General features: G+C 42.1%; 1 protein-coding gene and 1 non-coding gene across 2 annotated transcripts; one reads left to right on the plus strand and one right to left on the minus strand.

Annotated features, from left to right (window-relative positions):
- Positions 1-514: 514 nt before the first annotated feature.
- Positions 515-586, plus strand: trnap-agg (transfer RNA proline (anticodon AGG)). Its single transcript has one exon. It is a non-coding gene; the product is annotated as a tRNA-Pro (tRNA).
- A 3,821-nt stretch (positions 587-4,407) lies between these two features.
- Positions 4,408-22,399, minus strand: klf3 (Kruppel like factor 3 (basic)). The gene is made up of 6 exons (XM_033624806.2): positions 22,072-22,399; positions 12,182-12,242; positions 11,146-11,692; positions 9,625-9,751; positions 7,499-7,665; positions 4,408-6,543 (listed from the first exon to the last, which is right to left on the minus strand). Exons 2-6 carry the CDS (start codon positions 12,221-12,223, stop codon positions 6,362-6,364), a joined length of 1,065 nt encoding a protein of 354 aa, XP_033480697.1. The 5' UTR covers positions 12,224-12,242; positions 22,072-22,399; the 3' UTR covers positions 4,408-6,361.
- Between the last annotated feature and the right edge of the window lie 5,368 nt (positions 22,400-27,767).

Here is a 27,767-nt window from a genome sequence, read left to right on the forward strand (position 1 = left end):
GTCAAGACAGTAAGTATTTAATATCCATGACTAACAGCTACTCACAGTCATTCAACTCGCTCGCACACACAAGCTAATTAAACACAATGCTAAACAGAAACAGCCACTTTATATCCGTTATTGTTACATGCAGTTTTTAAATGTTTCACAAATTAAAACACGGTTTAAAACAGTCTATGGGATCCTATTATGACATCTGTTTTCCCTATGTTGCCATTTTTCTGCCTAAACAAGGGAAATGTATCGCTGCTGCTTACCTCCCTGTGAAATAACGGGGTGAGGCGGTCCTAAACGAAGTCGGAAGTGGGAAAGAGGGAACCATCTCGTTTCGCCTGGATACTTATATTTGAGTCGAAAATACGGCTGTTTTGTCTCTGCATCGGTGAATTTCGTGTCAAAAAGCTAAACAATAAGTATTATCGTACCCAACCATAAAAAAAAAGCCGTCAAAAGAGCCATCATTGCGTGCATAGTCAAACTTTTTATACAGTATATTTTCCCTTTGTATCACAGTGGCTCGTTGGTCTAGGGGTATGATTCTCGCTTAGGGTGCGAGAGGTCCCGGGTTCAAATCCCGGACGAGCCCATATTTTCTTATTAGGAAGTGAGGTTGATGAGGTAAGCAATGGTAGTACAAAATAGAAGAGTGCAAAGAGAAACATAAAATATCGTTGAATAGATGTCAAAAATAAACACAATGCCAAACCTATAAACAAGGCAAACAGTAGGAGTATAAGTTGCTCATATCTCAAATTGCTATTTGGCTAGATACTGATAACATAATACAAATCATTGTGTTATGATACACATGTGAAGCCTTATAATGCTGTTCATTGATAACCACATATCATAAGCACATACAAAGCCTACATGTTGTACAATGTTTAAGGGAAACTACACCCACTTTCAAAATTCATACAAGATATTTATAAGTCTAAGATGGTCCAAAAATAATATTTAACATTAACAACTTTCTCCCAAATCCAAAACCTAGGGTGTTAAAAGTAAAAAATGATATGTCATAGGGTATAAAGTCTGGAGCTGCTCCACAGACAATGAATTATGAAAGATGTTGTAGATGACACTCAGAGCACCCAGGTGAATGTTCTGTTTCAGAACTAAGAACAAAGACAGAATAAAACTCACTTGGGTATAAAAAAGACAAACATTCTGTGGGTCCACACAATCAGTCTCCCATTCATTGTCTACGAAGTAGCTTCAGACTTTATTCTTGATGACATCATAAGTTTGAGACTTTAGTTTCTGGCTTCAAGAGAGAGTCACTCATGTTCACAAATACTGACTGAACTTTGACAGAATGTGTGTCTGTGTGAGTCTTCTTCCTCTTTCGGCTGTTCCCTTTAGGGGTCGCCACAGCAAATCTATCCATCTAACTCTATCCTCCACATCCTCTTCTCTCACACCAACTGACTTCATGTCCTCTTTCACAACATCCATAAATCTCCTCTTTGGTCTTGGGTAGTCCCAACCTCAGCATCCTTCTACCAATATATTCACTGTCCCTCCTCTGAACATGCCCAAACCATCTCAGTCCGGCCTCTCTGACTTTATCTCCAAAACATCTAACATGAGCTGTCCCTCTGATGTACTCCTTCCTGATCCTATCCATCCATCCATCCATCAAGAGAACCTCAACATCTTCATCTCTGCTACCTCACGCTCTGCCTCCTGTCTTTTCTTCACTGCCACTGTCTCTAAACCAAACAACATCGCTGGTCTCACCACCGTCTTGTACACCTTTCCTTTTAATCTTGCTGGTACTCTTCTATCACACATCACACCTGACACTTTTCTCCACCCGTTCCAACCTGCTTGCACATGTTTCTTCACCTCTTGTCCACACTCTCTGTTGCTCTGGACTGTTGACCCCAAGTAGTTAAAATCCTCCACCTTCTTTATTTCTACTCCCTGTGACCTCAGCGTTCCACTTGAGTCCTTCTCATCCACGCACACACGTATTCTGTCTTGTGACGACTAACCTTCATTCCTCTCCTTTCCAGGGCATACCTCCACCTCTCTAGATTTTCCTCCACCTGCACCCTGCTCTCACTACAGATCAGGGGCGGAAATCCCGGGGGGGGGGGGGGGGGGGCAGGGGGGACATGACTCCCCCTTCAGTAAAGCTGTCCCCCCCTAGAATAATTTGAGACACAATTGATAATTTTTGAACAATGCAGTAGTATTTATTGAAAGCACAATGTAAGCGGTGCTCATTGTAATCGCACAATAATGTGCTATTTAAATCTTAAAAGATTTAGTCCCCCCCTCCCATTCCTAGTAGTGGTATATCCCACACTCTTTCCAACGGGCGGGGCGTATGGCTGGACCCGCTGCCCACATCGCACATCGCAGGGTAAGATGTACACTCACACAGACACAGTTTAACTTACACATGTTACAACACATCCCATTTACTGTTACAACAAGCCCCAGGCCCAGGCTGATAATATAAACTGTCTGCAACATTTCTCCTGTATTGTTCAAAAGCCAGAGTTTAGTGATAGTCAGAGAGGACAGGAGAGCAAGAAGAGGGAGAGGACAGAACAAGAGCAGTCAGTGATGGAGCGGCTCATAGCTAATGGGTACCTGTCTGTAGGCTCTCCACCTGTCAGTGAGACAAACATGAAAGATGTGCAGTTTAACCGACGACGAGCGGTCATTATGCACGACTATTATGCACGGTTGTGAGGTGCGCAGCGGCAGATCTCACAGCACCCTGTTTATAAACCAGTTTACCAGTTTAATTGCAGGAAATCTTTAGTTGTTAAGCCATTTCTCATAAGTATAGACATTCACTCTGCCTGTTGGAGAGATAGAGAGAAGATTAAAGCGTCAAATTGCGGTAAAAGATGCTGTATAAAAGACAGGCTACAACTTTTTTTTCCTTGTTTATTGTCCCCCCAACTATGAAATGGGATTTTCGCCCCTGCTACAGATCACAATGTCATCTGCAAACATCATAGTCCATGGAGATTCCTGTCTAACCTCATCTTTCAATCACTTCATCCTTACTAATCTTTGTTACTTCCTGCTCCACAATGGTCACCTCTTTTACTCTTTGTTCTCTCTCATTTTCCTCATTCATCACCTCTTCAAAGTACTCTTTCCATCTTCCCGTCACACTTGTGGCACCTGTCAATACATTCCCATCTCTATCCTTAATCACCTGAACCTGCTGCACGTCCTTCCCATCTCTATCTCTCTGCCTTGCCAACCTGTATAAATCAGTCTCTCCCTCCTTACTGTCCAACCTATCATACAAGTCATCATACGCCCTTTGTTTGGCCTTTGTCACCTCTACCTTCACCTTACACTGAATCTCCCTGTACTCCTGTCTACTCTCTTCAGTCCTCTCATTGTCCCACTTCTTCTTAGCTAACCTCGTTCTCTGTATACACTCTTGCACTTCCTCATTCCACCAGGTCTCCTTATCTCCTTTCCTTCCACCAGGTCTCCTTAGCTCCTTTCCTTCCATATGACACACCAAGTACTCTCCTACCTGTCTCTCTGATAACATTAGCTGTAGTTGTCCAGTCACTGAGCCTGTCTCAACTCCTCCCTGAAAACTACACAACCCTCTTTCTTTTTCAGCTTCCACCACTTTGTCATCTGCTCTGCCTTTGTCCTCTTCATCTTCCTTACGACCAGAGTCATGCTACACACCACCATCCTATGCTGTCTGGCTACACTCTCATCTGCCACAACTTTGCAGTCACTGATCTCCTTCAGATTACATTGTCTACACAAGATGTGCCACCTTCAACCTTCCTCCTCTGCATCATGTCAGCCAACTCTCTAGCATTCCCTGTCATAGTCCCAATATTCAGAGTCCCTAGTCTTAGTGTAGTTCTAGACTCTTGCCTTTCCTCTTCTCTCCTACTACGGACATGCCCTTCTTCTCTCCTTTTTCGACTAACATTAGTCCAATTTCCACTGGCACCCTGTAGGTCAACAGCAACCCGGGCCTCAGCCGATCCATTATGGCAGTCATATTCGTGATTTCCATGTTTGTCTGTTTAAGACCTGTAAAGTGTGCTGAGACCATGGATTACCAGTATAATATTTCTATGTCTTTTTTTAGCTCTTATGGTGCATCTGGGATCAAGACTCAAATAAGTTTTTTTTTAGCACTTTAAATAAGCTGCTGTTGAAGTTAGTGAAAAAAACAAATATAAATATTAAATTTATAGTGGTATGAACCTGAAAAAATAGGAAGTATCCAAATTTGAGAAACTTGTGCTAGCAAATGTTTGGCATTTTTTGTGATAAATAACTAAAATGATTAAATTAAAAATCTTCTGTCATTCAGCTACTCTACAAACACCTCTATCAACAGTTTCAGCACAAATACACACATAAATAAGGCACAGCACTCCATTCTGCAAATATTATCAATAAGTTTATTAAGTGGTATGAATATTCTGTCTTAAAATAAATGCAAAATTGCAGAACCTGTACAGTTATATGTTCACAGTTTAACATGTTCCCTTTGAATTGCCAACGTTTAGATTAAAAAGAGATAGGGTTTATTATAGACACGACATTATAGAAATGTATAATATCCATTATTATGAGAGTATCATAATATCATGCTTAATAAAAAAAAACCTTTAATTGCCCTTTCAGTCTAATAATCAATTATAAAATATATATATATATATTACAACTTATATTTGCAGAAATACAAAAAACATGTACAAGCAAAAAAAGGCAAAGAGAATCCAGGGGCAAGATGCAGATCAGTTGAGCCGCTACATTCGGTATGTGTTTGTGTGTGTACACATGTAAATAAACGAAAGAGTCACACTTTCCTCTGGTATTACATGACTGGAAAATGACAAGACACCTGTTGTATTTTTCCGATCAAACTGACCAGCAGATGTATGAATAGAAAAAACTGATGTGATTAGAAAATATTTGGCTTTGGGAATGTTTTATATATATATATATATATATATATATATTTATATATAAAGTGCACATTGGAGGCATGTACAAAGACACTATAAACAAAACTACTTTGTTCTCCAGAAGCTGTAAAAACAAACTTGTGCTCTAAAGTTGTGATGGTGTGAAAAATTTGATGGTGTAGTAGAAGAATATATCTTATGACCTTCGATTTAGAAAACTATTGAATTAAATGTTACTTTCGTTTATATGATATATCCTATGTAGCGGGCTGGAATAAAAACCCATCTGCTCCTAATAAACAAAAATCAAAGAGCAAATGTCCCTGCTTTGCACTTTGTATTTGTCCCATATAAAAGTGTCATACAATAAAAAAGGCTACCATGGTGTCACATCACAAACCAGCCATTAGTTCATATAGATACATAAACTTGATATAAGACATGAGACATTTCATTGCTTCAACCCTTAAACCAACCGAGTGGTGTCTTTTCCTCACTGACACAATAATGCCCCTATGCAGCAACTTTCACATTTCTGAATGAAAACATAAAAAACACTTCACTCCAACAATGATCGAGACCCACAGTCCCCACTTTGTTTTCAACCCAAATACCAAAAGCACACCAGACCGAGGCTGCTTTTTTAAGTGCATGTTTTCTTGCTGTGTGTGCCGTTAAACGTGTGCATATATGTACATTAAAAAGCAAGCATTAGCTACCTGTTGTGTTGTTTTTTTTGTAAAGTCACTTCATGATGTAAGCTTGTAGAGGCAGATGAGGTGTGTGGTGTTTAAATGTGGCGGTCCATGAAGGTGGAGTTAGCGTTATGTCACAGGTAGCTGCGCTGATGAGAGAAAGCTGATGTATGACACGATGCACAGTAGGTGTGATACGATACATTCTGGAAAGTTTCACATTATATTGGCCTAGCTAGCAAATAACGTGTGTAAGTTTAAGTCCATAATCTTTACTTGAATGCATGCAGAGAAATGAGAGCTGATGTTGCAAAGAGAAGCTTGAGCATGCCACATGAGCGGGTGTCACTGCTGTTTGGTTCCGTGGACAGAGGAGGGCGCTGCTCTCAGGCCAGCTGAGATGCTGCAGCCTCTTTCTTAAAAAAGTGTCTGGACCTTCCACAGCTGATCAGAGGTGTGGTGCAACAACCTTATTTCTATTATTATGTCAAAATGAGCTGATGATATATCTGCAAACAAGATGGTGTTAGATGACTAATAGGCTGACACCAGCTCATATTCAGGCTAATGAGGTGAAAAAGTCTAAACTTGCACCCTGAGGAACATTTCCCCACTCCCTGTCGAAGTCCAACGTGTAAGGCCAGCTCTTTTAAAGTCCCCCCCTCAAGTCAAAGTGGTACAGTCCAATGTATAACGCAGCACCAAGTTACTTTCAAGCTGCCCGGGTGGATGGTTTCACACCAGGAGGTGGCGTTTCTTGTGCAAAGCCAGGTGGTCAGAGCGGGAGAAGCTGCGTTCACAGTCGGGGCACTGGAACGGTTTGACTCCTGTGTGCTTGCGGAAGTGTCTCGTCAGCTCGTCTGAACGGGCAAACTTCCACGTGCAGCCTTCCCACATGCACTTGTAGGGTTTCTCACCTGTACATACAGAGAATAAAAAAGACAAGGGACTGTTAGTTATTTATGAGGGTAGAAGGGGTGGTGCAAAATGGGGATGGCATGTCAAACAATTTTTTGAAACACTGGGGAAGGATTTGTGCTTTTATTTTGGCTGAGAGAAGTGATAAGCAACTTTAACTGGTTGTTTTTTGTAATTATTTTAACACCCTCTGAACCCCAAGGCTCACCAGCTGGTTTGAGAGGTAGTTTTCTTTGAAAAAATCAGTAGTACACATTCATCATAGCCAGAAACTGTAGGGGCAAAAATTGTCATTGGATTATCAAATTTCTGATGATTCTTGAACACAGCATGTGCAACTAGGATTCCATCAGGGGAAAAAAACAAAAAAAACAAAAAAACAAATTGAGCTTAAAATACTAAAATTTGATCAAAATCACAGACTGTAAAATATGACGTCACTGACTGGTTTGTGGTTTGTGCTAGCTATGTGCACTATAGTGTGTGTGCATGCATATGTGTGATGTGCACCCTTTTTAATTTTTGCTGGATTTGTGTGGTAGAACCAGGTCAGGCAGCTTGTGTAACGATACGATTTGTAAAGAGGATCAGCATTTTGTTTGAGAATTTAGCTGTTTGTGTTGGTGATAACTCTCACTCACTTGCTTGTTGCATTGACTCCAATATCTACATTTGGTATAAATATTTAAAAAAAAATCTATCTATCTATCTATCTATCTATCTATCTATCTATGAGTGTCACATATTTTCCCCCGTCACTCAGGGAGGCTAAAGTAAAAATATTCAGGGAAGGTCAAGATTGAAAAAAATAAATACATAAATAAACCAAAACAAAAAACAAAGTCAAACTCCAGCCATCCTCCTCCTCTAATAAGTAAAGAACATTCCCTAAGTGAAAATGCTTGTGATAGGTTAAAAAAGAAGTAAAGCTTGTGTGCGAATCAGGACTCTTACCGGTGTGTGTCCTGCGGTGTGCTTTGAGGTGGGAGCTCTTGGTGTACACTTTGTTGCAGCCACTGAAGTCACAGCGGTGAATTCGACGCTTTTTCAGTGTGTCCGGAGACTCAGCGGGGAGAGGATGCTTTGCACCTGAATGGACTATTACTGATGGGTTGTTACCCCTGAGAGAGACACAGAGAGGAGAGCATTCATTAGATTTCATTGCTTCATGTGATTTGACCAGGAGAGGGAGGTAGTGTCACACTACAGCCGCCTCCTTCATGGTGTTGAAATCTAATGCAAGTTAAATTTGGTTGCAGTGACTCTGCAATGCAATAACAACTTCTACCAGTCAGGAAGTTGAAAAACACCTCCCGCCTTTTTCCAGTGTGCCACGCCTTTGCTTTGTCCTGTCACCTCTCTCATGTTTTCATTTAACCATTCAACGACTTAGTCGCTGGAATCTGATGACATCCAGCAGAAAATAATACAAACAAGTTCTAGAAGACCAAAAAGTATGAAATAGTAGATTCAACTTTGCAACACACTTTCCGAACTCATACCCAACAACAATGAGCCCAAGAAGATAAGGTTTCTAATACTGCGCGCCTAGTGTGTGTGTGTGTGTGTGTGTGTGTGAGCTTTGTTTTCTCTCTGCAAAAGTACATTCAAGTCAAAGAATAATTAAGTAGAATACAAAAGAATAGAAGAGAATAGAGTAGAAAAGCAAAAATTTCAAATACTTAACAGTCAAAAAAAAGCTGTCTTTTCGCACATCATTAATGTGTGTGTGTGTGTGTGTAGGGGTGTGTGTATGTGCGTGTGTGAGTGTGTGTAAGTGGCAGTTGAGAGCAGGTGTCGAGTGTTGAAATATGAATCCCTCACAGATCAGTTCTGCGTAAAGGAATGTGCAGAAAGTCCCCTGCGACACATGCACACATACACACACACACACACACACACACACACACTTAGGCTAACCCATCATTATTATACACATCGAGACGCTAAGCAAACTTGACCTCGTTCCTGAATACTTACAGTATATTTACATTGTTCTTGTGTTTTGAGAAAAGAGGTGATGACAGATAAACCCACACCACTTCTTTTTTCTTAGGGTCCAATTATTTCAGTCATCAAGGGTAACGACAGCCTGTGATGGGTACCGCCCTGACAACTACAGTAAAGGACGGGGCGGAGGGCAAGATAATACACTCCATTCACACACGAGCAAGAACTAACTGGCAGCATTCCCTGACTATTACACGTGTAACCAACATGCAATTACTCCTCTGAGGTAAAAGCCGTTATTCTGTACAAGAAGAACCTCTGGGAACGAAAACAGATGACGACGAGAGGTGAGGAGGGGGAGGAGGAGGAAGCAGGAAGGAAAGAAGGAGTGGGAGATGCCGGACAATGAGCGCTACAATATACAGGAAGTGCTGAGTGAGGAGGGAAGGAGGGGAGGAGAAGGAAAGGAGAGATGGGAAGAGAGGAGGAGGGTGACAAGATCAAGATGGCTGATATGAGCGTGTGCGGCCGACGAGAATGTGATAAGAGAAGGAGCCGTAATGAGAAGTGTGGCTGATGGACAAGACTGGAAATAAGCTAATAAAAGGTGCCACATAGGAATGAGGAAATCTGACACACCCAACATACAGTAGAGTCAGTGTGTTGTGTGTTCATGTGTCGGCCATGACAGTCACTGTGTTATTGGCCCTGTGTTATCTCTGTAATTTGTAAAGATTTTTTTGTAATGTTGAGAGAATGTGCGAATCAAGGCATACAAAGCAGGGAGTTTGAGAGAGGGCACATGAGTAAAACTGAATGTGAGAAGTTATTTTTCTGTGCTTATGTGGATTCAAGCAAATAAATGTACTGAGCACAATTAAATCATTTTTTGGGTGATAATAATTTCACTACAAAATTGTATCATCAAAATCATACATCAAACAACACCCAGCCCCACAGTCTTGGGGCTGCAGCTTAATTTTAAAGAGATCACAACAGGAACAGAGCAGGATCCGGTCAAAGCCTCTGAAAATGACTTCCATATAAAGTTAAAGGGGAAGCGCCGCAGCAGACAGTGAAACTTATGAAACTTCTGGTGCTTCTTTCAAAATCTGTATGAGTGTTCTCACCCGTATTCGTGTGGTATCCTGATGACTGATGATTTCATCTCGTGGCTCCTGTCGAGGTCATGAGCGAGCTCCGAGCGAGGCTCTGTTTTGATTGGCTTGTGCAGGTCGTGGGCATCGCCACAGTGAACTGGGTAGATAGAAATTACTGGTCAGTATGGTCAGTGCTGCGGCATGGTCAGGATTCATTCACATTAAAGGTATAGTATGGATTTTCTGAAGTGGGGTTGTATGAGGTACTTACTCAAAGTCAGTATATTACATACAATAGGTGTCAGTCGGCTCACCCCCAGTTTGGAGAAGCAGACTGGAGTACTGAAATGAGAGCTAAGCAATGTACTGCTGTGGACTGAGGAAGCAGCAAAACGTTTTTTAGCCACCTTAAAAAAATCCCATTTTTACCACTATCTGTCAGACAGTCCATTCCAACAGGGAAACCATTAACGTCCCCACCTATGCTCTCATCAAAGCCACCACACTCCATTGACAAAAACAGTAATTTTGGCTCACTGAACACAGGAGCTGTTGGTTTACCCCAGTAAGTTTGTTTTTGTTATTATGTGACTTTTGTGACTGCTAACAAACTCTTTTGAACACCAAAGTCACTATAACACACTATAACACACTATAACTGATCGAGGCAGCGGTAGACTAGCAGCTCCTGTTTCAGCAATTTCTGTTTGCCTCAATGGAGTCTTGCTTTCAAGAGAGTGATATAACGGCTTCAGGTCCCAATTAGAAATCACTGCCTGACAACAAAAAAATTCTAAATATAGTGTACACTTAAACTGATTTTTTGAGGTGGCTTTAGTACATTTTGTTGCTGACCCCTCCACAGCAGTGCACTGTTTAGCTTCTGTGATGGACTTAAGCCTGCTTCTCCATACTGGGGGGAGGCTGACTGACATCTACTGTGTGTAATACACTGACTAAATCAGTACCTCATACAACCCCTTTTAAAAAAAGTATTCCTTTAACACACTGTTAATATTTTATATGTCAAATTAAGGTGACAAAACAAGGCCTCAGCTGGGAAATTCAAATTTTTTCATTTTTTTTTTTTAAATTTCAGATATGAAAACATATTTAGTCATGCTAACAACATGTTTTGGATTGTTTTGATGCTACAACAGAAGTGCTTCTAGGGAAGGGCATATGTATTTTGTCATTGTCTGTTTGTATCAGATGTAGGAGACTCAGAGATGGTGACCTCTGTGAATCACAGAGACCTTCATTTGACCCCAGAAAACAGAACAAATTGGAAATAAAGCTTTCCTAAGAAACAAGAATCTGCTGAAACTGATATTCTGAAAACAGAGGAAATGAAAACTTCCTCATTGAGCTGTTACTCTTATTTGGAGAAAGATGAAGCCTGCAGTTGTACACTGATGTATAACTGTCATGATCCTTCCTGTTTTGTTTTTTTAATTATTAGCAACACATACAGTATATCATGTTAATAAAGCTCAAATCAACTTTAAAAATAGAAGCTGAATTAAATTAAAACAATGAATGAAGCTTCACCTGACTTGTGCTCCCTGCTTCGATGATGGTCGTCGTCACTGGCGACAGGTGGGCTCACCATTATGGGCTGATGCAGGTGGAGAGGCGAGGGGTAGAGGACAGACAGAGGCACCATGACTGGAGACACCATGACCCCCGACCCCTGGATGACTCCGGATCCCGAGCCGATCAGAGGACCCACCATGGTGGGGTAAGTAAGTGAGGGAGTGGGAGGCGGGAGAGCATGGGAGGGCGAGGAGCGCAGCTGGGAGTGTGGGGGGGAGCAGCGCGGGGAGGCACGACTCGCTGAGCTGTAGGGGGAAGGCGGGGAGCTGCGTGAGGAGGCCGGGGAGGAGGCGGAGGAGCAGGGAGGGGAGGAGGAAGAGGAGGTGGAGGAGGAACGTTTGCTGACAGACAGGTCCACTGGCTCCAGCTGGGTGTGTGTGGGGTTGGTGGGGGTGTGGGACTGAGTGAAGGTGTGCATGTGCGTGGGGTGGTAGAGGTGGGCGGGATGGGAGAAGATTACTCCGTATGGCTCCGGGGTTTTCACTAACGAAGAGTAGAATGACTGTGAGAGAGAAAGGGAGGATGCAGAAGAAGGAAGCAGAGGAGGGAGACAAAAGAGCAGTTAAAAATTTCCGTCCTGCGCTGAATAACACGGAAAACATGTTTCTGCCACACAAACAACTACAGCCAGCCAAAAAACTTTAACCCAGCTCTGGTTGGGAGCGGATAACTGTTATGTCTCAGAGTACAGTGTGTCCGTGTGTGTGTTCATTAGCCTGCTGCCTGGCAGTGTTTGTACCCATTGTATGCAAATGTCCACTGTACAACAGCCTGTTTGTCCAGGAAGAGATGGAATGTGGGAACCAGTCTGTCTAGACATGTAGCAGGAGTGTGTGTGTAGGTCAGAATTACAATATGGCATCAAAAACATGTTTTGCATGATGGGAGTGCACACACACACACACACACACACACACACACACACACACACACACACACACACACACACATACAGCACCGAAAGCTACATTTACACAATCACATGTCTCACCGTCTCCATGTCTGTCTTCAGAGGGTAGTCATACATCAGCATGGCTGCACAGGCCAGGCTCCTACAAAATAAAGGCATACAGCCATCAGTATTGACATTTAACACATTATAACACATTTACGCACTAATTTATTCTATAATTTATTTTTATAGATACTTTACTCAAACTAAAAAAACTGATGGTCCAGTGATTCCCAACCTAGGGGTCAAGCCCCTCCAAAGGGCCACAAAATAAATCTCAGGGGTTGTGAGATGATTAATGGGGTCAAAGAAAGAAAGAACATACTTCTGCTATAAATCTGAATTCATATTTTAGACTTTTCTCTAACCTTTGCCTTTTCTGTGTGAAGTAGTGGCCATATTTTACATCTTTGGGCCTCAAAACTGTTGTTTAAATGAAACCATGTGAGAAGTTTTGAGGGGAAGTGTCTCTTTGGTGGAACAGCCAACAACTCATACAGATATCTGAAACGTGACAAGGGGCCTCAGCTAGACTCTGCTTTTTTTGTCGGTGGTCAAAAGCCAAAAAAAAAGGTTGGGAAGCAATGTTAAATATGAATATGAAAAGAAACTATAGCTGTCAGATAAGTGTAGTGCAGTACAATATTACCCTCTGGGACAAGAATAAAACAGCAGAAAATGGAAATACTCAAGTAAAGTACCTTAAAATTGTATTGAAGTACCGTATTTGAGTAAATGTCTGTAACCCTGTTCATTTGTCATATTTTCATCTCTAACTGTACAATACCATCAACAGTTTATAAGATGATCTCATTTTCAAGGCAGGAGAAGAAACAGTAAAACTGCAAGACAACTTGTATGGACTCACACACGCTCGCACACCCATGGATACACACACAGACGTCTTTGAGAGGCGATGAAAAGTAAATCACGTAAAGTAGAGGGAAAGACTAGACAAGGGTCTGTACTTAAGTAAAGGTTTCTGAAATGTGTGTGTGTGTGTGTGTGTGTGTGTGTGTGTGTGTGTGAGCGCTGTCGACCTCACTTCCAGTTAATCACATCAGACAATAGCCAAACATCTTTTTTCTGTCACATTTTACACACCTTCTCCTCCTCTCTACTTTCTACTTCAAACCAGAAGCTCCTCTCGCTCCCACTGTCCATCTTGTCTGGTGTCTGGCAGACCGTTTTATGACACTACGAGACATTTCCAGGTGTGATGTGGCTAAAAACTACCCAGCGTCGAAGACTAGACAGTGATACCTCACACATTTCAGGCACACACATACACACACACACACCTATAAAGGTCTGTCAAGTGTTTGGATCACAAGCGTGTGAGGTTTCAAAGGTGGTTCCAGTTACTTTGGCTTTGAATGGCCAGGTGTAGCTGCGATGACTCTGTGTTTGTGCCTAAACGAGGGTGTTTATGAGTGTGATTGTGTGTGTGTGTGTGTGTGTGTGTGTTCACCGGTGCATTAAGAGGCAACATGAACTGTCAAAGAATGTACCCTGAGGGAGTCTGTGTGTGTGTGACCTGATTAAAGTCCCAAGTCTGGAGACAAGCTAGCCTTTAATTATTAACAAATGGGCAAGAACACAGGCCATCACACCCCAGCACACACACAAGCACACACACACACACACACACACACACACACACACACACACACACAGAGTCCAGATGGGGAACAGACCAATAGGGGAGCAGGATGCTCGCTCACTGGGTCAGGAAGGGTGTGAACATGACGACTGAAGCCTCACCCTTCGCCCGGCTCCATAGAGACAAAGAGACTGCAGTTAGGTGGGGCCTGTGTGTGTGTGTGTGTGTGTGTGTGTGTGTGTGTGTGTGTGTGTGTACATATGTCTTTGAGGGTGTGTTTTCTAATCCGGGTTTGTATTGTTTTGTAGTTCAACTAGAGGTCAAGCAGTTGCTCTATTGTGGTTGTGAACTACACAGAGTGGCGGAAATAAGAGCAGAAGCAGAAACAGATAGATCACAAAACAGAAAAAGGACAAAAGAGTGAGTGTACAGTGAACACTAAGTTCAGTGTACAGGTATTTTCCCTACAAATACAAGAAATTTAAAATGTCCAATAAACTGGATTTTAAAAATCACTGGCCATTGTGGAAGTCCCCACATCCTGTATCTCTCTTGTGTTCATATCGAAATATTTCCCCTCTGCTACCTAAAAAACAGCGTTGCAGTGGGTACTCGCACTGAAAGCGCTCTGCAAGAGACACATCTCTGACTCACATTTGCAAACAAGGAGACACAGTGTCTCTGATGGAAAGCACCAGATACAGGTCCAAATGATATAATCACAGTTTCCAGCCCAAGGTTCAACATGTATGGCTGCTACTAACCATTGTTATCCTTTAATCTGTCAATCATTTTTTCAGATTAATTCTTTTGTATGCAAAATGTCAGAAAAGTCCAATTCCCACAGTCCAAGGTACGGACATCCAATGACATCTTCAAATATTTGTTCTGCCTGAGCAGAGCCCAAAGTTGTTAAGTAACACTTTACTTTTAAGGTCCAGTGTGAAGGATTTAGGGGCATTTATTGGCAGAAATGGAGTATAATATAATACGTATGTTTAGTTTATAACCACCAAAAAATCTGAATCATTAGCTATGTTTCCATCCAAAAGTGATTCGAATCATTGGGAAATGCGCATTGAAAGAAATATGAATCCTGTGTGTTTCCATTAAATGTACGGACTTTGGTGAAAACTACGAACTCCTGTGAGATTTTCACAGAACCGGAAACAAAACAAGTCTCGCATTCTTCTTCTTCTACGTATTCTGGCGGTTGGCAACCAGCTTGTAAATGCATTACCGCCTTCCCGACCCGGAGTGTGGATATCACCATGGAGAGAGGTGCGCTACGTCAAACTTAATTTGAACATAACTGTTTCCATCCCCCGTTTTGCGAATCAGCATTTTTTTTAATCAACCAAAACCCAGCTAAAGCGAGCGTATTTTAGTTTGTGCGAATCAGGGGATTTTAATTCGAATTTTGGCGTTTCTATCATAATTTTCTGATGCGATACTTCTAGATGCACAATGCGCACCTAAACAGGCTGATGGAAACATGGCTATTGTGTTTTTGTTACCTTAGAATGAGACGTTTGTATCTGCATAAGGAATGGATCCTCGTCTATGGAGATCGCCCACCATAGTTGGCAGCCCAGCCAAGAGCATTCAAAAAACAATTTTGTTTTTTTTTGTTTTTGTTTTTGTTTTTTTTGTTTGTTACATGAAACTGCTTTATTCAGTGTTTTTACTGGTTTTCATCACCTGGTCCATTTGTCTGAAGAGACCTCTGCAGATAATTCGGTTCCTGCTAAAAACCTCCTGAACAATGAATGGTGAAGGAATTCTCACTGGGAGAAGTTTCAGCTGGTTGCAATCTGCAATCCTCACCGCTAGATGCCACTAAATCCCCCCAAATCTTACGTGCTGAACCTCTGAAAAGCAACATAGCCTACAGCGACTGGTAGAGGTGGAGTGAAATATCTGTGCAGGCGTGGTTCTCTAAATCTGAGAAAATACTTCACATCACTTCAGATGACACCAGAGGCAATCTGCACATAACTAGTTAGCAAATCCTCACATTGGCAAAGCTTAAAACAAGCGCTTGACATTTTTTTATAAACAATTTTAACAAATAATCAATTTTCAAAATTGTATGCAATGGATGCAATTTGTTTTCTTGTGCCATGAGTGCAGTTCATTCCTCTGAATAGCCGCCATTTGTGTGCACATAGCAGTTTTTCCCTTCTTTGCCTCTAGGCGGCAACATCAACATTTCTTACACTGCTGTTGCCATTACTTTTCTTTGCCAAAAGTGGCACGTGTTGGCAAATGTGTCGAACCATTCTCAAAATGTCAAAACATCTCCCTCTGGTAGAGAATTTGTAGCCTGATAAACAGAAATGTGTAACTGCAAGAGTCATAAGCCAATTTGATAAGGCGCTGTGTGTGTGAACAAAAAAAAAAACACCCATCAAAAACAAACACATTTGAGAACTCAGACATGAGTGACTCACCATCTTCTTTCAACTCTAAAATGCAAATTACCTTGTCACTGCAGGGCTCAGCTGGAGGGAGATTTACAGTTACATGTGTGTTCCTGTGAACACTCACTTGTATCTGCACAGTACATGCACATGCACATACCATATGTGTTCACGTGCTCAACAAAATGGGCTTCATCAGTTATCTGATGAAGACTCTAGCAAAGCCCTGCAGCACGCGTACATTAAAATCCTCGAAAGAACATACCATTCTTCTCAGAGTTCACCTGTCATGCAATATTTCCTCTCACAGGCCTGCTCACATGGAGGTGAAGGTGATTTATGTAGTCTGAGACAAACACTTAAGTTCAGTGGGCTAAATCTGCTTGTCATTGGTCTGGGGCAATTTGGGTGACAGAGATCTGGGTCATATAACAACAGCAGCAGATAATTAATGTTTTGTTTTAATCTGCATGGAGGTGTATGTCAGGTGGTTTGGGTTTACCACTGAACAGAGGTTATCAGGCAATGTGTGACAGCAGGATGGTGAGAGGGGAGAGCGTCTTTGTAAAAAAGACAAACTTTTCCCCAGGGTGTATCATAACAGAATAAATACAATGAGACACCGAAAGTTAAGACAATCACAGGAAAGAAATTTAATTGAGCGGTGCAGCGTCTGTCTCTGTAAACCTCCGCAAACCATACAGCCTCAAGAGAGGAAAGACAATCCGGAGCTGGAGCTTGTTGATTTGTGTATAAATCAGTGCTGCATTAAGAGCTTATTAATAGATTAATCGAGTCATTTACAGAAAATTAATCAGCAGCAACTACTTTGATAATTTGTTAATCCTTCACATTATTTTTAAACCAAAATGCCAAACATTCCCTCGTGTAAGTTTCTAAACTGTAAGAATTTGCTACTTTTCTTTGCCTTGTGTGACCGTTAGTTGAATTGAATAGACCTTGTAAATAATCAACCCAACTGGCAGAATAAATGTTGGCATTGTGCGTTTCTGTAAACTATGAATACGTTACATTTGTATGATATTTTGAAGCGGATACACTGAAACGTTACATTTCTAATGTTTCAGCAAAACTGGAGTCAATATGTGGTTAGGTTTGGGCACAAAAACTACTTGGTTATGGTTAGAAAAAGATCATATATTGGCTTAAAATACCCGTTTCTGGTGGCACAATGTAGGCAGGAAAGGAAGCAATGTCTTGGTAAAAAACCAACTGTTTTTTATGGCACCATCCTATCAGGAAATGCAGCAATATCTTTGCAAACAAACAACACCTTTCATGGCACCATCCTGGCAGGAAAAGCAGTGATGTCTCGGTAAAAAACAACAGCCTTACGTGACCTATCTCCACTGGAAAAACAGCAACAGGTTGCCACAAACAGCCTGTTTGGTTGCCACTGAAAGATGCAGTGATAACTCACAAAAACAGATTTTGTTGTTGGTCTCGAACACTGATATGCAGTGGTCTGCAGCTTGCAGGTGTCTCGCCAAGGCGTCACGCCATCCACCATCCCCTCCACCTCATGGTGATAACATCCGCTCATATACTATGTCAGTTTAGACACACTGATATGATAAGAACAAAACATTCAAATGTTTGCAGAAACGTACAATCCCAACATTTTCTTCAGATGACTCAGCTGAATTAATACTTCACTTGAGAACAAAATCTACAGATTAACTGATAATAAAAATAATCATTGGTTGCAGCAGTAGTTGCACTGATCCTCTGACAGACTGAGGTGTGCAACAGGTCTCATGGAACTGATGGAGGGCAACAACCTACTTCTGCCAGATGGAAATCAGACAGTTGTTGCACCTCTGCGTCATCAGAGCATTCCCATTTTCAGATGTAAAATCACATACTGTGACATGAAGGAACCGGCGTGTGCTGCACCTTTTTGGTAAACAAGCAGCCCTACCTTGAGTTGTTGGGGAGTTTTTCCTCCCTTTGCGCTCTACATGTGGGTGTGTGTTTGTGCATGTCAAGTGTGGTCTGCAAATATTGTCCTTCTAGGTCAGTAGAGCTACTGTGTACTCAACCCCAACCCACTCAGCAAACACTTCCTACACCCCTCTCTCCACCCTTGGACTCCGTTCTTCTCCACCTCTTCTTCACTCGCTCCTCAGCAATCATTCACGTCTTTACTACTGTATTTATCTGAACCGCACACCACCCCGCACTCTTTTTCTCTCCCTCTCCATGAATGATATAAAACAACATGACTGAAGGGGAAAATATTGTGGCTTGGAGTCCCTAGCTACTGACTCAACCACACACACACACACACACATGCACTTACACACACTCACAGCCGCACACCAAGTTTCTGCTAGCTCGACAGAATACACACACTAAATCACTAAAGGGCTAAATTATTACAGACACGCACACATGCTCTAACAGACACAGACACTAACGGGGCTGCACACGCACGCACGCACACACACACACACACACACACACACCCTCTAATGGCAACAGGCTGGAGATGATGAGATCACCAGAGAGACCAGAAACCTCCAGACAACAGCTTTGTCCAAGAACACGCCGCAATAGACACACACACACACACACTTACAGCCTTCATTTCGCTGCCTCTGACTCTTTTCCTTGTCTTTCTTGTTTTTACCACCTCTTTTACCCTGCCAGTCTCACCTCATGTTAGCCCCCTGCTGTCCCCCACCACGCCTGTCACTTTGATCACCAATCGCCTGACTCACTCACACTCACTTCATCGCTCGCAGTGTAGAACTTCATGTACATACTATAGCTTGACTCACACCTTGTTACCTATTTACACCCCTAAGGGAATGCACTGGGTATTCTTAAACTTCAGATCCCAATTACATGACGCATGAAGTTGACGAGCTAATATTCCGGCGTTTAACTTTTCCTTTTTCTGACCTCACCTCTGATGTAGTTTCTTCTCCTGTTGCCCTCGACTACTTTAAATTTACCCCGTCTTTAAAGCCCTCACCCCCTACTGTACCTCCCTGCTTCCCAATTTCAACCCCTTACCTCACTTCCTACCCCTGACTCCCCTGATAATGCCTCATATGCTCTGACTTTGACTCCTCTCACTTTACGGGCCCCTGCCGAAGCCCCCATCCTCTTATTTTGGCTTCCTATTCCTTCATCTGAGCTGCCTACCACCCCCCCCCCACCCCACGTAGCCTCTCTCTACTCCTCTCCAGCAGCACACTGTGGGGCTGCAGGGCTGCAGGCCTGCAGACCTCGGGGGGAAGCCAGAGGGGGCCGTCAGCAGGGGAGAGGAAACAGGATCCATCATCACACACATCCACACACAAGCACACACACACATTTAAAGACACACCGGAGTTGACATAAGGTTTAAACACTGACACACACACACACACACACACACACACGTGTACACACCTTAAACTGTACTTGTCAAAGACAGCAAAGTTTTGAGGCTTTCCAGACAACTGAGGACAGAGAGAAGGAGAGAAGGAGAGAAGGAGAAGCGGAAGCCCTCAGAGTTTAGTCCGACTGTTATTATTTCCACACTGCGTGATGGGTCGGGGGGTGTAAAGAAGAGAAGGAGGAGGAGGAGGAGGAGAGTGAAGCCAAATGGGGGGTGCTGCTGCAGGGGGCCTGCGGTTTCCTGTCTGACACACACACACACACACACTGCACCTCCCTACCCGAAGAATGAGAGGAGAGAGTGGAGGGGGGGATAAAGGAGAGAAAGGGCAAAGAAAACAGCCGCTCTGACCAAACTATGTCAAAATGGAAGTGGAAAGAACAAGGCAGAGACAGAAACGGGGAAGAAAACGAAGTGGGTTTCAACCAAAATATGACAAAACTTCAATGGACCTCAAACATGGGGAGGGGGGCTGGGGGTTAGAAAGAGCTACACAGTCACAGTGGCTCAATCCAGTGGTTTAAAAGCGGTAACAGACACACCGCACCAATGTGTGTGTATGTGTGTGTGTGTGTGTGTGCTTTTACATGGCTGTGTGTGTGCGTGCATGTGTTGGCACGCATGTGAAGTTGTGTAACGAGTTACAGCTTTTTACGTTTATGGCTGTCTGTTGACCACGGTGGCCTTATTCCCTTAACTTCTAATGAAGAATCACCAACTCTTCAGCAGCAGGGGTTTAATGTTTAGCCCTAATGTTCCCTAGGACATGCCCTTTGAGCAGTGTGTGTGTGTGTGTGTGTGTGTGGACACACTCTTGCGCATTTTGTTCCACCAGATAACATCAGCATGTTGATTCAGGAAAAAAAAGGCGTAGGGGTGGGTGGGGTATTTGGGGCGTGTGCATAAATAAGTGTGTGTCTGCTCTAATGAGACACAAATAAATAAGAAACAAATGAAAAGAAAGGTCAGCTCATCTTCTTCTTTTGGACACTTTTCTAGAGCAAATGAAAAGTGTTAAGTAAGAGAGAGAGAAAGAGAAAGAAAGAGGTCGCCCTCATTCCACCCGTCCACCCCCCACATCCACATCCCTCTCTCCTCCCTTCTTTCTCTCCCTCTCTCTCTCACTCCAGGCTCTAAACAGGATAAGGGCTTCATATGCCAAGTGGAATGTGTGACGCAAGCCTCAGCCTTGAAACAAAGCACAGGAAACAGGGAGAGACAGAGACGGAGAAACACACACACACACACACACACACATAGAGAGAGAGAAAGAAAGAGAGAGGTGTGTGTATTATACAGGATGCAGTGAAACCAGAGGTAAGACAAAGAAGCTCAGGTGTGACTGACTGAACACACACACACACCTGTCACATATGCTCCATGTGAGTGTGTAACACTGCACTCAGCTCTGACACCACGCAGCCACACTGAGGGTCATCTCTCACACAAGCTCCAGCATCATATTCAGCCTGGCTGTCAATATGATCTACAGCTGGAGCCTCAATCAATCAATTAATCAATGAGTAGAGTAACAGTAAGGTGAAAACAGTTTGGGAGATCAATGAATCATTTCAGTTGTTTAATCAAAAAAAATGGCAAATTCTTGCTGATTACAGTGACTTAAATGTGACATTTTGGGGCTTTTGTGTGTTTTTTATTATTTTAAATGAAATATCTTTAAATTTTGGGACAAAATAAGATACTTAAATGTGTCACCTTGGGATCTCAGAATTTGTAATGGACCAGTTTTCCTTTTTCTTTACATTTCTATAACTAAACTACACATGATGAGGACAAATCAAACATCATCTAAGGCCTTTAACTGATCACACTGATTTTAATATCTGTACCAAATCTCTAAACCTATTGTAAACTAGATCAAAATCACACACTGTGCGGTCACAGAATATGCCATTAACACTGAAGAAAAAGAGAGGAACCAACTCCACAGACGGAGACACATCACTATAAATGAGTCTCTCTTCCTTCCTCACAAGCCTATACTGGACCCAGTTTCAAACATTTTAATTAATCAAACCACACTATGCTCTATAAAAGGCTGTAAAGGCTATAAATAGCAGAGTCTCCGCTGCCTGACTGTCGGGTTACATCAGTTATCAGCCACTGTTAAGACCATTAGCCGACTGCCAATCTTTTTCTTTATTTTAACAGCAACAGATGTGCCACAAAATCAAGAAACTGCTATAAAAACAACTTCATTAACTAATGAGGCTGATGAACCAAACACAGGCAGCCGGATCTTATTAAAAAAGACCCACAACTCTGAATTAAGGACTTTTTTTTCTTCCCCACAATAAAGTCTGCTTTATTACAACACATCATCTACTGCCACATCTAACCTTTAAAAGACCGCGCAGCAATTACAGGCTTCACCACAGCACATCCGAGAGGAAATAAGAGCAGGGTGCCGGGGTCACCGTCTCTAAGTGGCCACAGCAACATCAGAGGGAGATCACGGTGTCAAACTTACTTCTCAGATGGTTTGTACAGATCTATTCCAGGAGGGCAGACGGTAGTTTCACAGCTGCCTTGCTGAACGGCAGAGGCTCCCTCAGAAACTCTATTGAGGCAACTCCGGTGAAAAAGTGACGCAGGCGACGATCGGCAGCGCTCCGCTGTGTCACTGACATGAGAGAAAAAACAAGAGTCCACTGATCGATGGCTCCACAAAACTTCCCGAAGTTACGAAACTCCCTGTCTCTTTCTCTCTATCTATCTGTGTGTGTGTGTGTGTGTCTCTCTCTCTCCGGTTTTGTCGTTTAGAAACTGTTGCTGTCACATGATCCGGTCTGTCTGTCTGTTGTCCATGGGGTCGGGCCGCTGGGCGGGACCGGGGCGGGGTGGTCCAGTTCGTGTGTGTGCGTGTGTGTGTGGGGTTGGGTGTGTAGACCTATGTGTTGCAATATTCTTTTCAAGTGTGAAGACAACAGACGTGGAGGAAGTAAAGCTTCTTTTACTTAGGCTACAGGAAAAGCAATAGCAAGAACAGTTTTACTACAAAAAGATAGAAATATGACAATGAAGACATGTGAAGTAAAAGTCCTGCATTTTACTTGAACCATACTCCCTGTGCAGAATGGCCCATTTCAGAAAATATAGTATTTTGACTTGATTACAATTATGCATCAATGTGCGTGCGTCACTCTGTTGTCCAACTGGTGAAGTAGGCTACAACACAGTTTTGCCTTCAACATTAACTTGGATGCACGATAATATCGGTACGTCATCAGTAATTGCCGATAGTGGTTTTAAAATTAACTTTCAAAATCAGCCAACATGCTTTATCTTATTTTGCACATTGAATGAATATAACATACATTAAAAAGCATTCTATTTCATGTCTCCATCTGCTGGTGGGCCATCACGATAAGAGTATGCATGCATAATATCTTAATTTCCCTGCAAAAGAGACTTGGTGATAACTAAAATTAGGTGGGGAATTAAGTGGATATATCGATATCAGTTATCGGCCAAACAAGTTGTTACATATATCAGCATATCGGATATCTGCAAAAAAATCCAATATTGTGCCTCCCTATTTATTTGTTGCTTATATTTTGTAGGCTTGTACTGATCGTAATCTGCAAAGTAACCAGTAGCCTAACTAAAGTGATCAAATGCATGTAGTGAAATAAAACATATAATATTCCCTCTGAATTATACTGGAGTACAATAAGGCCTATATAAAGTAGCAGAAAATTGAAATAGGGGAGACCAGGGTGGGTGTACCATGGGATATTTGTAACCAGGCCCCCAGGGAATCTCCCTGCAGCTAATCTTTCCCAGTGGCCACTATTGGTATTGCAGCATAAAAATCCCCTGCTGCCCGAAAAGCATTTTCCCCATAGACCACCATTAAAAAAGAGACACCTGTAAAACTGTTGACAGGACGTTTCAAACTGCAAACAAGGTCAGTTATGACTTTCTATTATGATTTTTTTTTATCCATTGGAATAAATAGGCACCATCTTGGCTTCTGGTATCATTATAAATCCATCGTTCTAACACTTTAAATTTCTCCAACCAGGAACAAGCTACAAATCATCCGATTCACTCTGCACATGCTTAGTTTAGTCCTTATTCCTCATGTGAGAAATTAGCACTCTGTGACCAACACAGTCAAGTTTTTAAGGAAAAACTAATTCTGGGCCAAGAAAGTACGTTTTTACTTCATTTATTTTATAATATAATAGTTTTTGCTGTTTGTAGTTAAGTCATCAAGCTTAAATCATGTTTATTATGTGTCTATGTAGATTCCTTTCATGCAAGTTGTTAGCACTAATGTTTTAGCTGTTGGCTGTAAGGTGAGCTGGTGTGTGTCTACAAGAGTCTTAGTTAGATGTAACAACATATGAAAAAATATAATTTCTGAGACTAAACCATGCATTTTCTATATATGTTACAGCTACACCATTTGATAGTAGACACATGTAACTAGGTTTGTAACAAATTTTGAATGCACTTACAAGAGTCCCAAGATATAGACAGAAATGTGAAAAATGTTACAACAGTCCCTGCTCTCCCCTACTCAAGTAAAGTACAAGCTCTCAAAATTGTGGGCTACTTAAGTACAATACTTGAGTAAATGTAGCGTACCTCTGGAAGACAACAATTTGGAACTTTACAAGCCATTTTAGTTCTAATCTTTATCAACAGCAGCAACCTGCTATTAATGAAACTGCACAGTGTGCTTTGTGTGTAGTACTATATGAATTTATCTATTAACCTTGTGTGTTTGTGCCTGTGTTTGGATATGTGCCTGTGCATGTTTGTGTGTGTATGTGTGTGTGTGTGTGTGTGTGTGTGTAGAGGGAAGAGGAAGGCCTGGGCGTGACAAGGAACAAACGCTTCCCACAAGGAACTGCATAACTGTTACAAGGGAGGGACAGACAATTATAGGGCGAAGTGTAAAACAGATTATATAATTTAATGTGCAACACTTGTCACTCATCAAAATACTAATTTTTGATTGGCTTACAGGTGCACATTAAAAATTATGTTTCAGGACACTCCAAACACAGTTCCTGTCAACAGTTGGCAGTTTAACTACCACCGCTGATCTAAATACCCACGGTCTTTCAAAGTGCAGCCAACCATAGCAACAATATTTATGCCCCACCCTACATTTCCAGTGAAAGATCCATTAGGCAATATTTTTGGTATCAGCATTGAACTGAATGACTCCTTACAAGAGTGTGAGCTACTAGCGAACCCACTGAGAATCAACGCCCAACTCTGCAGCTTATATTTGTGCTCGTAGCTTTTTTGACCATTGCTTTGGTTTTCCAGTGAGGCTGCATACTGTATGCACGTGTGTGCATGTTCACATTGTGCATGTCAGCTTTGTTATTTTACATATTATATCATTAGCTGCTAAGGTTAATTAATACAATGGTGACTTTCTGCACCCTCATGCTCAAAAATCAGTCCATGCATTTGTAACTGACATAACCACGGCGAAAACTGCTGACCAACTTTAAAAAATGAATCAGGATTTGCACACAGCCTCTGTATCTTATTAAGCCATGGTATACACTCTGAGTTGTCCTGATATTGCTGGGACACCCACTGCATTTTCATTTACATGTACAACATACTGTCTACACACAGTACTGCAGTTTCATTCTGTTGATTGATCAGCTGGCAGGTGTTCATTAAGATCTTTCATCAGGCACCTCAAACATAATTCCAGTGAACACTTATTCCTGTTATATTTTTGGCAAGGAGCCATAGTAAATTGTAGGTGTAACAAAGTGCTCCTACTGTGGGTGAGCTGTTTTAAATCACATTCTTCGTACGCTTGCTTTGCAATGCTACGTGTGTGGCAGTGCAATATCTAGTTTATTTTTCTGTTTCCTTTATATTGCTTTTTATGCTCTACATTCATCACAGAATCAAAAACTCTGGCCCTCCATTTTTGTGAAAACACACACACACACACACACTGGTCTCTGTCATTACAGCCCTGCCCTCCATGCTCTCTGTGCAGCAAAGTGAGGCAATGCTACGCACTGCCTTGGAGCTGGCTGTTGAAACAGGGCAGCCATGATATGACAGCTGTTATTTCATGGATGGTTTCTATATTAGTATAGGTGTAAGCCTTTCAAGTCTAAACACACGTCCACTTAGGCTTAGCTGGATCCGTCTGCATGAGAAGTGGAGCGTGAGACGTGGTGGTGATGTCTTACAGTGCAGAATGGGAGCGTGGTGGAGGGCTCGTCGGGTCGGATAAGTAGCCGTAACTGTGTTTCTGTGTCAAAAATGACTCAGGGAAAACTAGATGTGCCTGACACTACAATACACCATGAACCTGTAGACAGGAACAAGAAATAAGAATTTACATTATGCAAGTCACATACCAGGTTTGCAATGCACTGTACTCTAGGTCCTCATGTCTGTTAGGTTAACATTTGCCAATCAAAACTGCTCTATTCTTTTTTAAATATTAGCCTACATTTCTGGGACTTGGCAGAATAGTATTTAATGTTTCACTTGGGGGTTGGACAGAATTACAAATTTACCTGAGACACTGTCACTATTTGTAGGTCAGAGTAGAGTTTCTGATTTCTAACCTTTTTTTCATCTTTGCTTTTCAACATGACAATCTGGACATTAAATTCAGACCCACCTAGGTAGATACATATAAGGTAGATGAAACAGAACACCTTCGGACTGTCTTCTTCCAAAAAACAGTGAGCTCTGAAAATGACAACTTCTTATCAAACTCTGCATGCAAACACACACATTAAGGCATGTCTAATTTTTTTTTTTTTTTTTTTTTTTAAGATTTTTTTTGGGTGTTTTAGCCTTTAATTGATAGGACAGCTTAAGCGTGAAGGGGGGAGAGATAGAGTGAAGGACATGCAGCAAAGAGCCACAGGCCGGAGTTGAACCCGGGCCGCTGCAGCAACAGCCCTGCACATGGGGCGCCTGCTCCACCACTAAGCCACCGACGCCCCAGGCATGTCTAATTTTTTACAGAATTTTCCCTATCATCTGGTGCGAAGAAATTACCAAAACAGGCAAAAATGTTCAATTTATAATCTCTCTGTCTTTCCACCGTCACAATGATAAAAAAAAAACAAAACAAAACATTAAAGCCACAGTGTGTAGGAATTTCTTCCATCTAACGCTGAAAAGGTATATTGCATTCAAACGGGTAGCGCACGCTAGCGCCTCACTGTTTCAAACATGTAATGCAACAACGGTAGCCGTGGTGTACCAAAAAGCTATGATAACATTGATGAAACCATGTCATCCGATACTTCATGGAGTATTCATTCAAGCTCCTACACAGACACCTGCAACACGAGTTGACAAACCCCCTCCTCTCCATGCTGGCTGCGTTTACAACATAGGACTGTTGGGGCAGTCCTATGTTGTAACCTCACACACCTCATCCCTCTCCTCGCATCACTGGGAAAGGCTACCCCGATTTTGACCCTCGTTTTTTGAATTCGCCGGTCACGTTGCCTTTTTGATTTCCTTTTGCGCTTTCTTGGCAACGAGGATTCCGTCTCCCGTGATGCTGCATGTGCATGATCCTGCATTATGCTCAAAGAGTGGGACTTTCTTATGCTGCAGTAGTAGTAGTGAAGCGCCTCTTGCTCCTCTCCTTCGGCTTCTCAGTCACACAGTGCTGGCCTGGCTCTCAACCAAAACGAGGTTGAGGGGCTGTATGTCCCTTGCTGGTGGATGTATTTTCAAGATGCCGAAACGTAATGGAACCCCCCAGACGACTTACCCGCCGATGTACAAATAAATCCGAACTTCTCCTTTTACAAGAATAAGTCAGATTATTGGTGGAGGTAATAATACACCAATAATACACTTTAAACTTAAGACCAACCTAGGTAGATACATGTTGACAAGAAAAACAAGCACGTTTTCAGTCTTAAAAAATGTCCATAGTAAGGACTGTAGATTATTTGAAGTTACTGGGACACAATCTCTGGGAAAATGTTGGTTTCTAGCAACTTTTTACATACTTTGAGCAGCAACACTGATATTCTTTCAATCCTGCTGTACTGTCTCAAGGTGGCAACGGAGATCGAAGTCTTGATGTTTTTTATACTTTTTTTTCTATCCACTTTTACTAGGCTACAGTCAGTCCTACTTTTTACAACACCTATTTGATGCTACTGTGAGCTCCTACGGCCACATTCT

Source organism: Epinephelus lanceolatus, chromosome 3, assembly GCF_041903045.1.
Source record: "Epinephelus lanceolatus isolate andai-2023 chromosome 3, ASM4190304v1, whole genome shotgun sequence".
Lineage (NCBI taxonomy): Eukaryota > Metazoa > Chordata > Actinopteri > Perciformes > Serranidae > Epinephelus > Epinephelus lanceolatus.

Excerpts from the sequence above, each read along its gene's own strand:
- klf3 (XM_033624806.2), bottom strand. The coding sequence starts at position 12,223 with ATGCTGATGTATGACTACCCTCTGAAGACAGACATGGAGACG. Across the intron at positions 9,752-11,145 it reads AAGCAGGGAGCACAAGTCAG|TTCACTGTGGCGATGCCCAC; the intron begins GTGAAGCTTCAT and ends CTATCTACCCAG. Across the intron at positions 7,666-9,624 it reads AGGATACCACACGAATACGG|GGGTAACAACCCATCAGTAA; the intron begins GTGAGAACACTC and ends TGTCTCTCTCAG.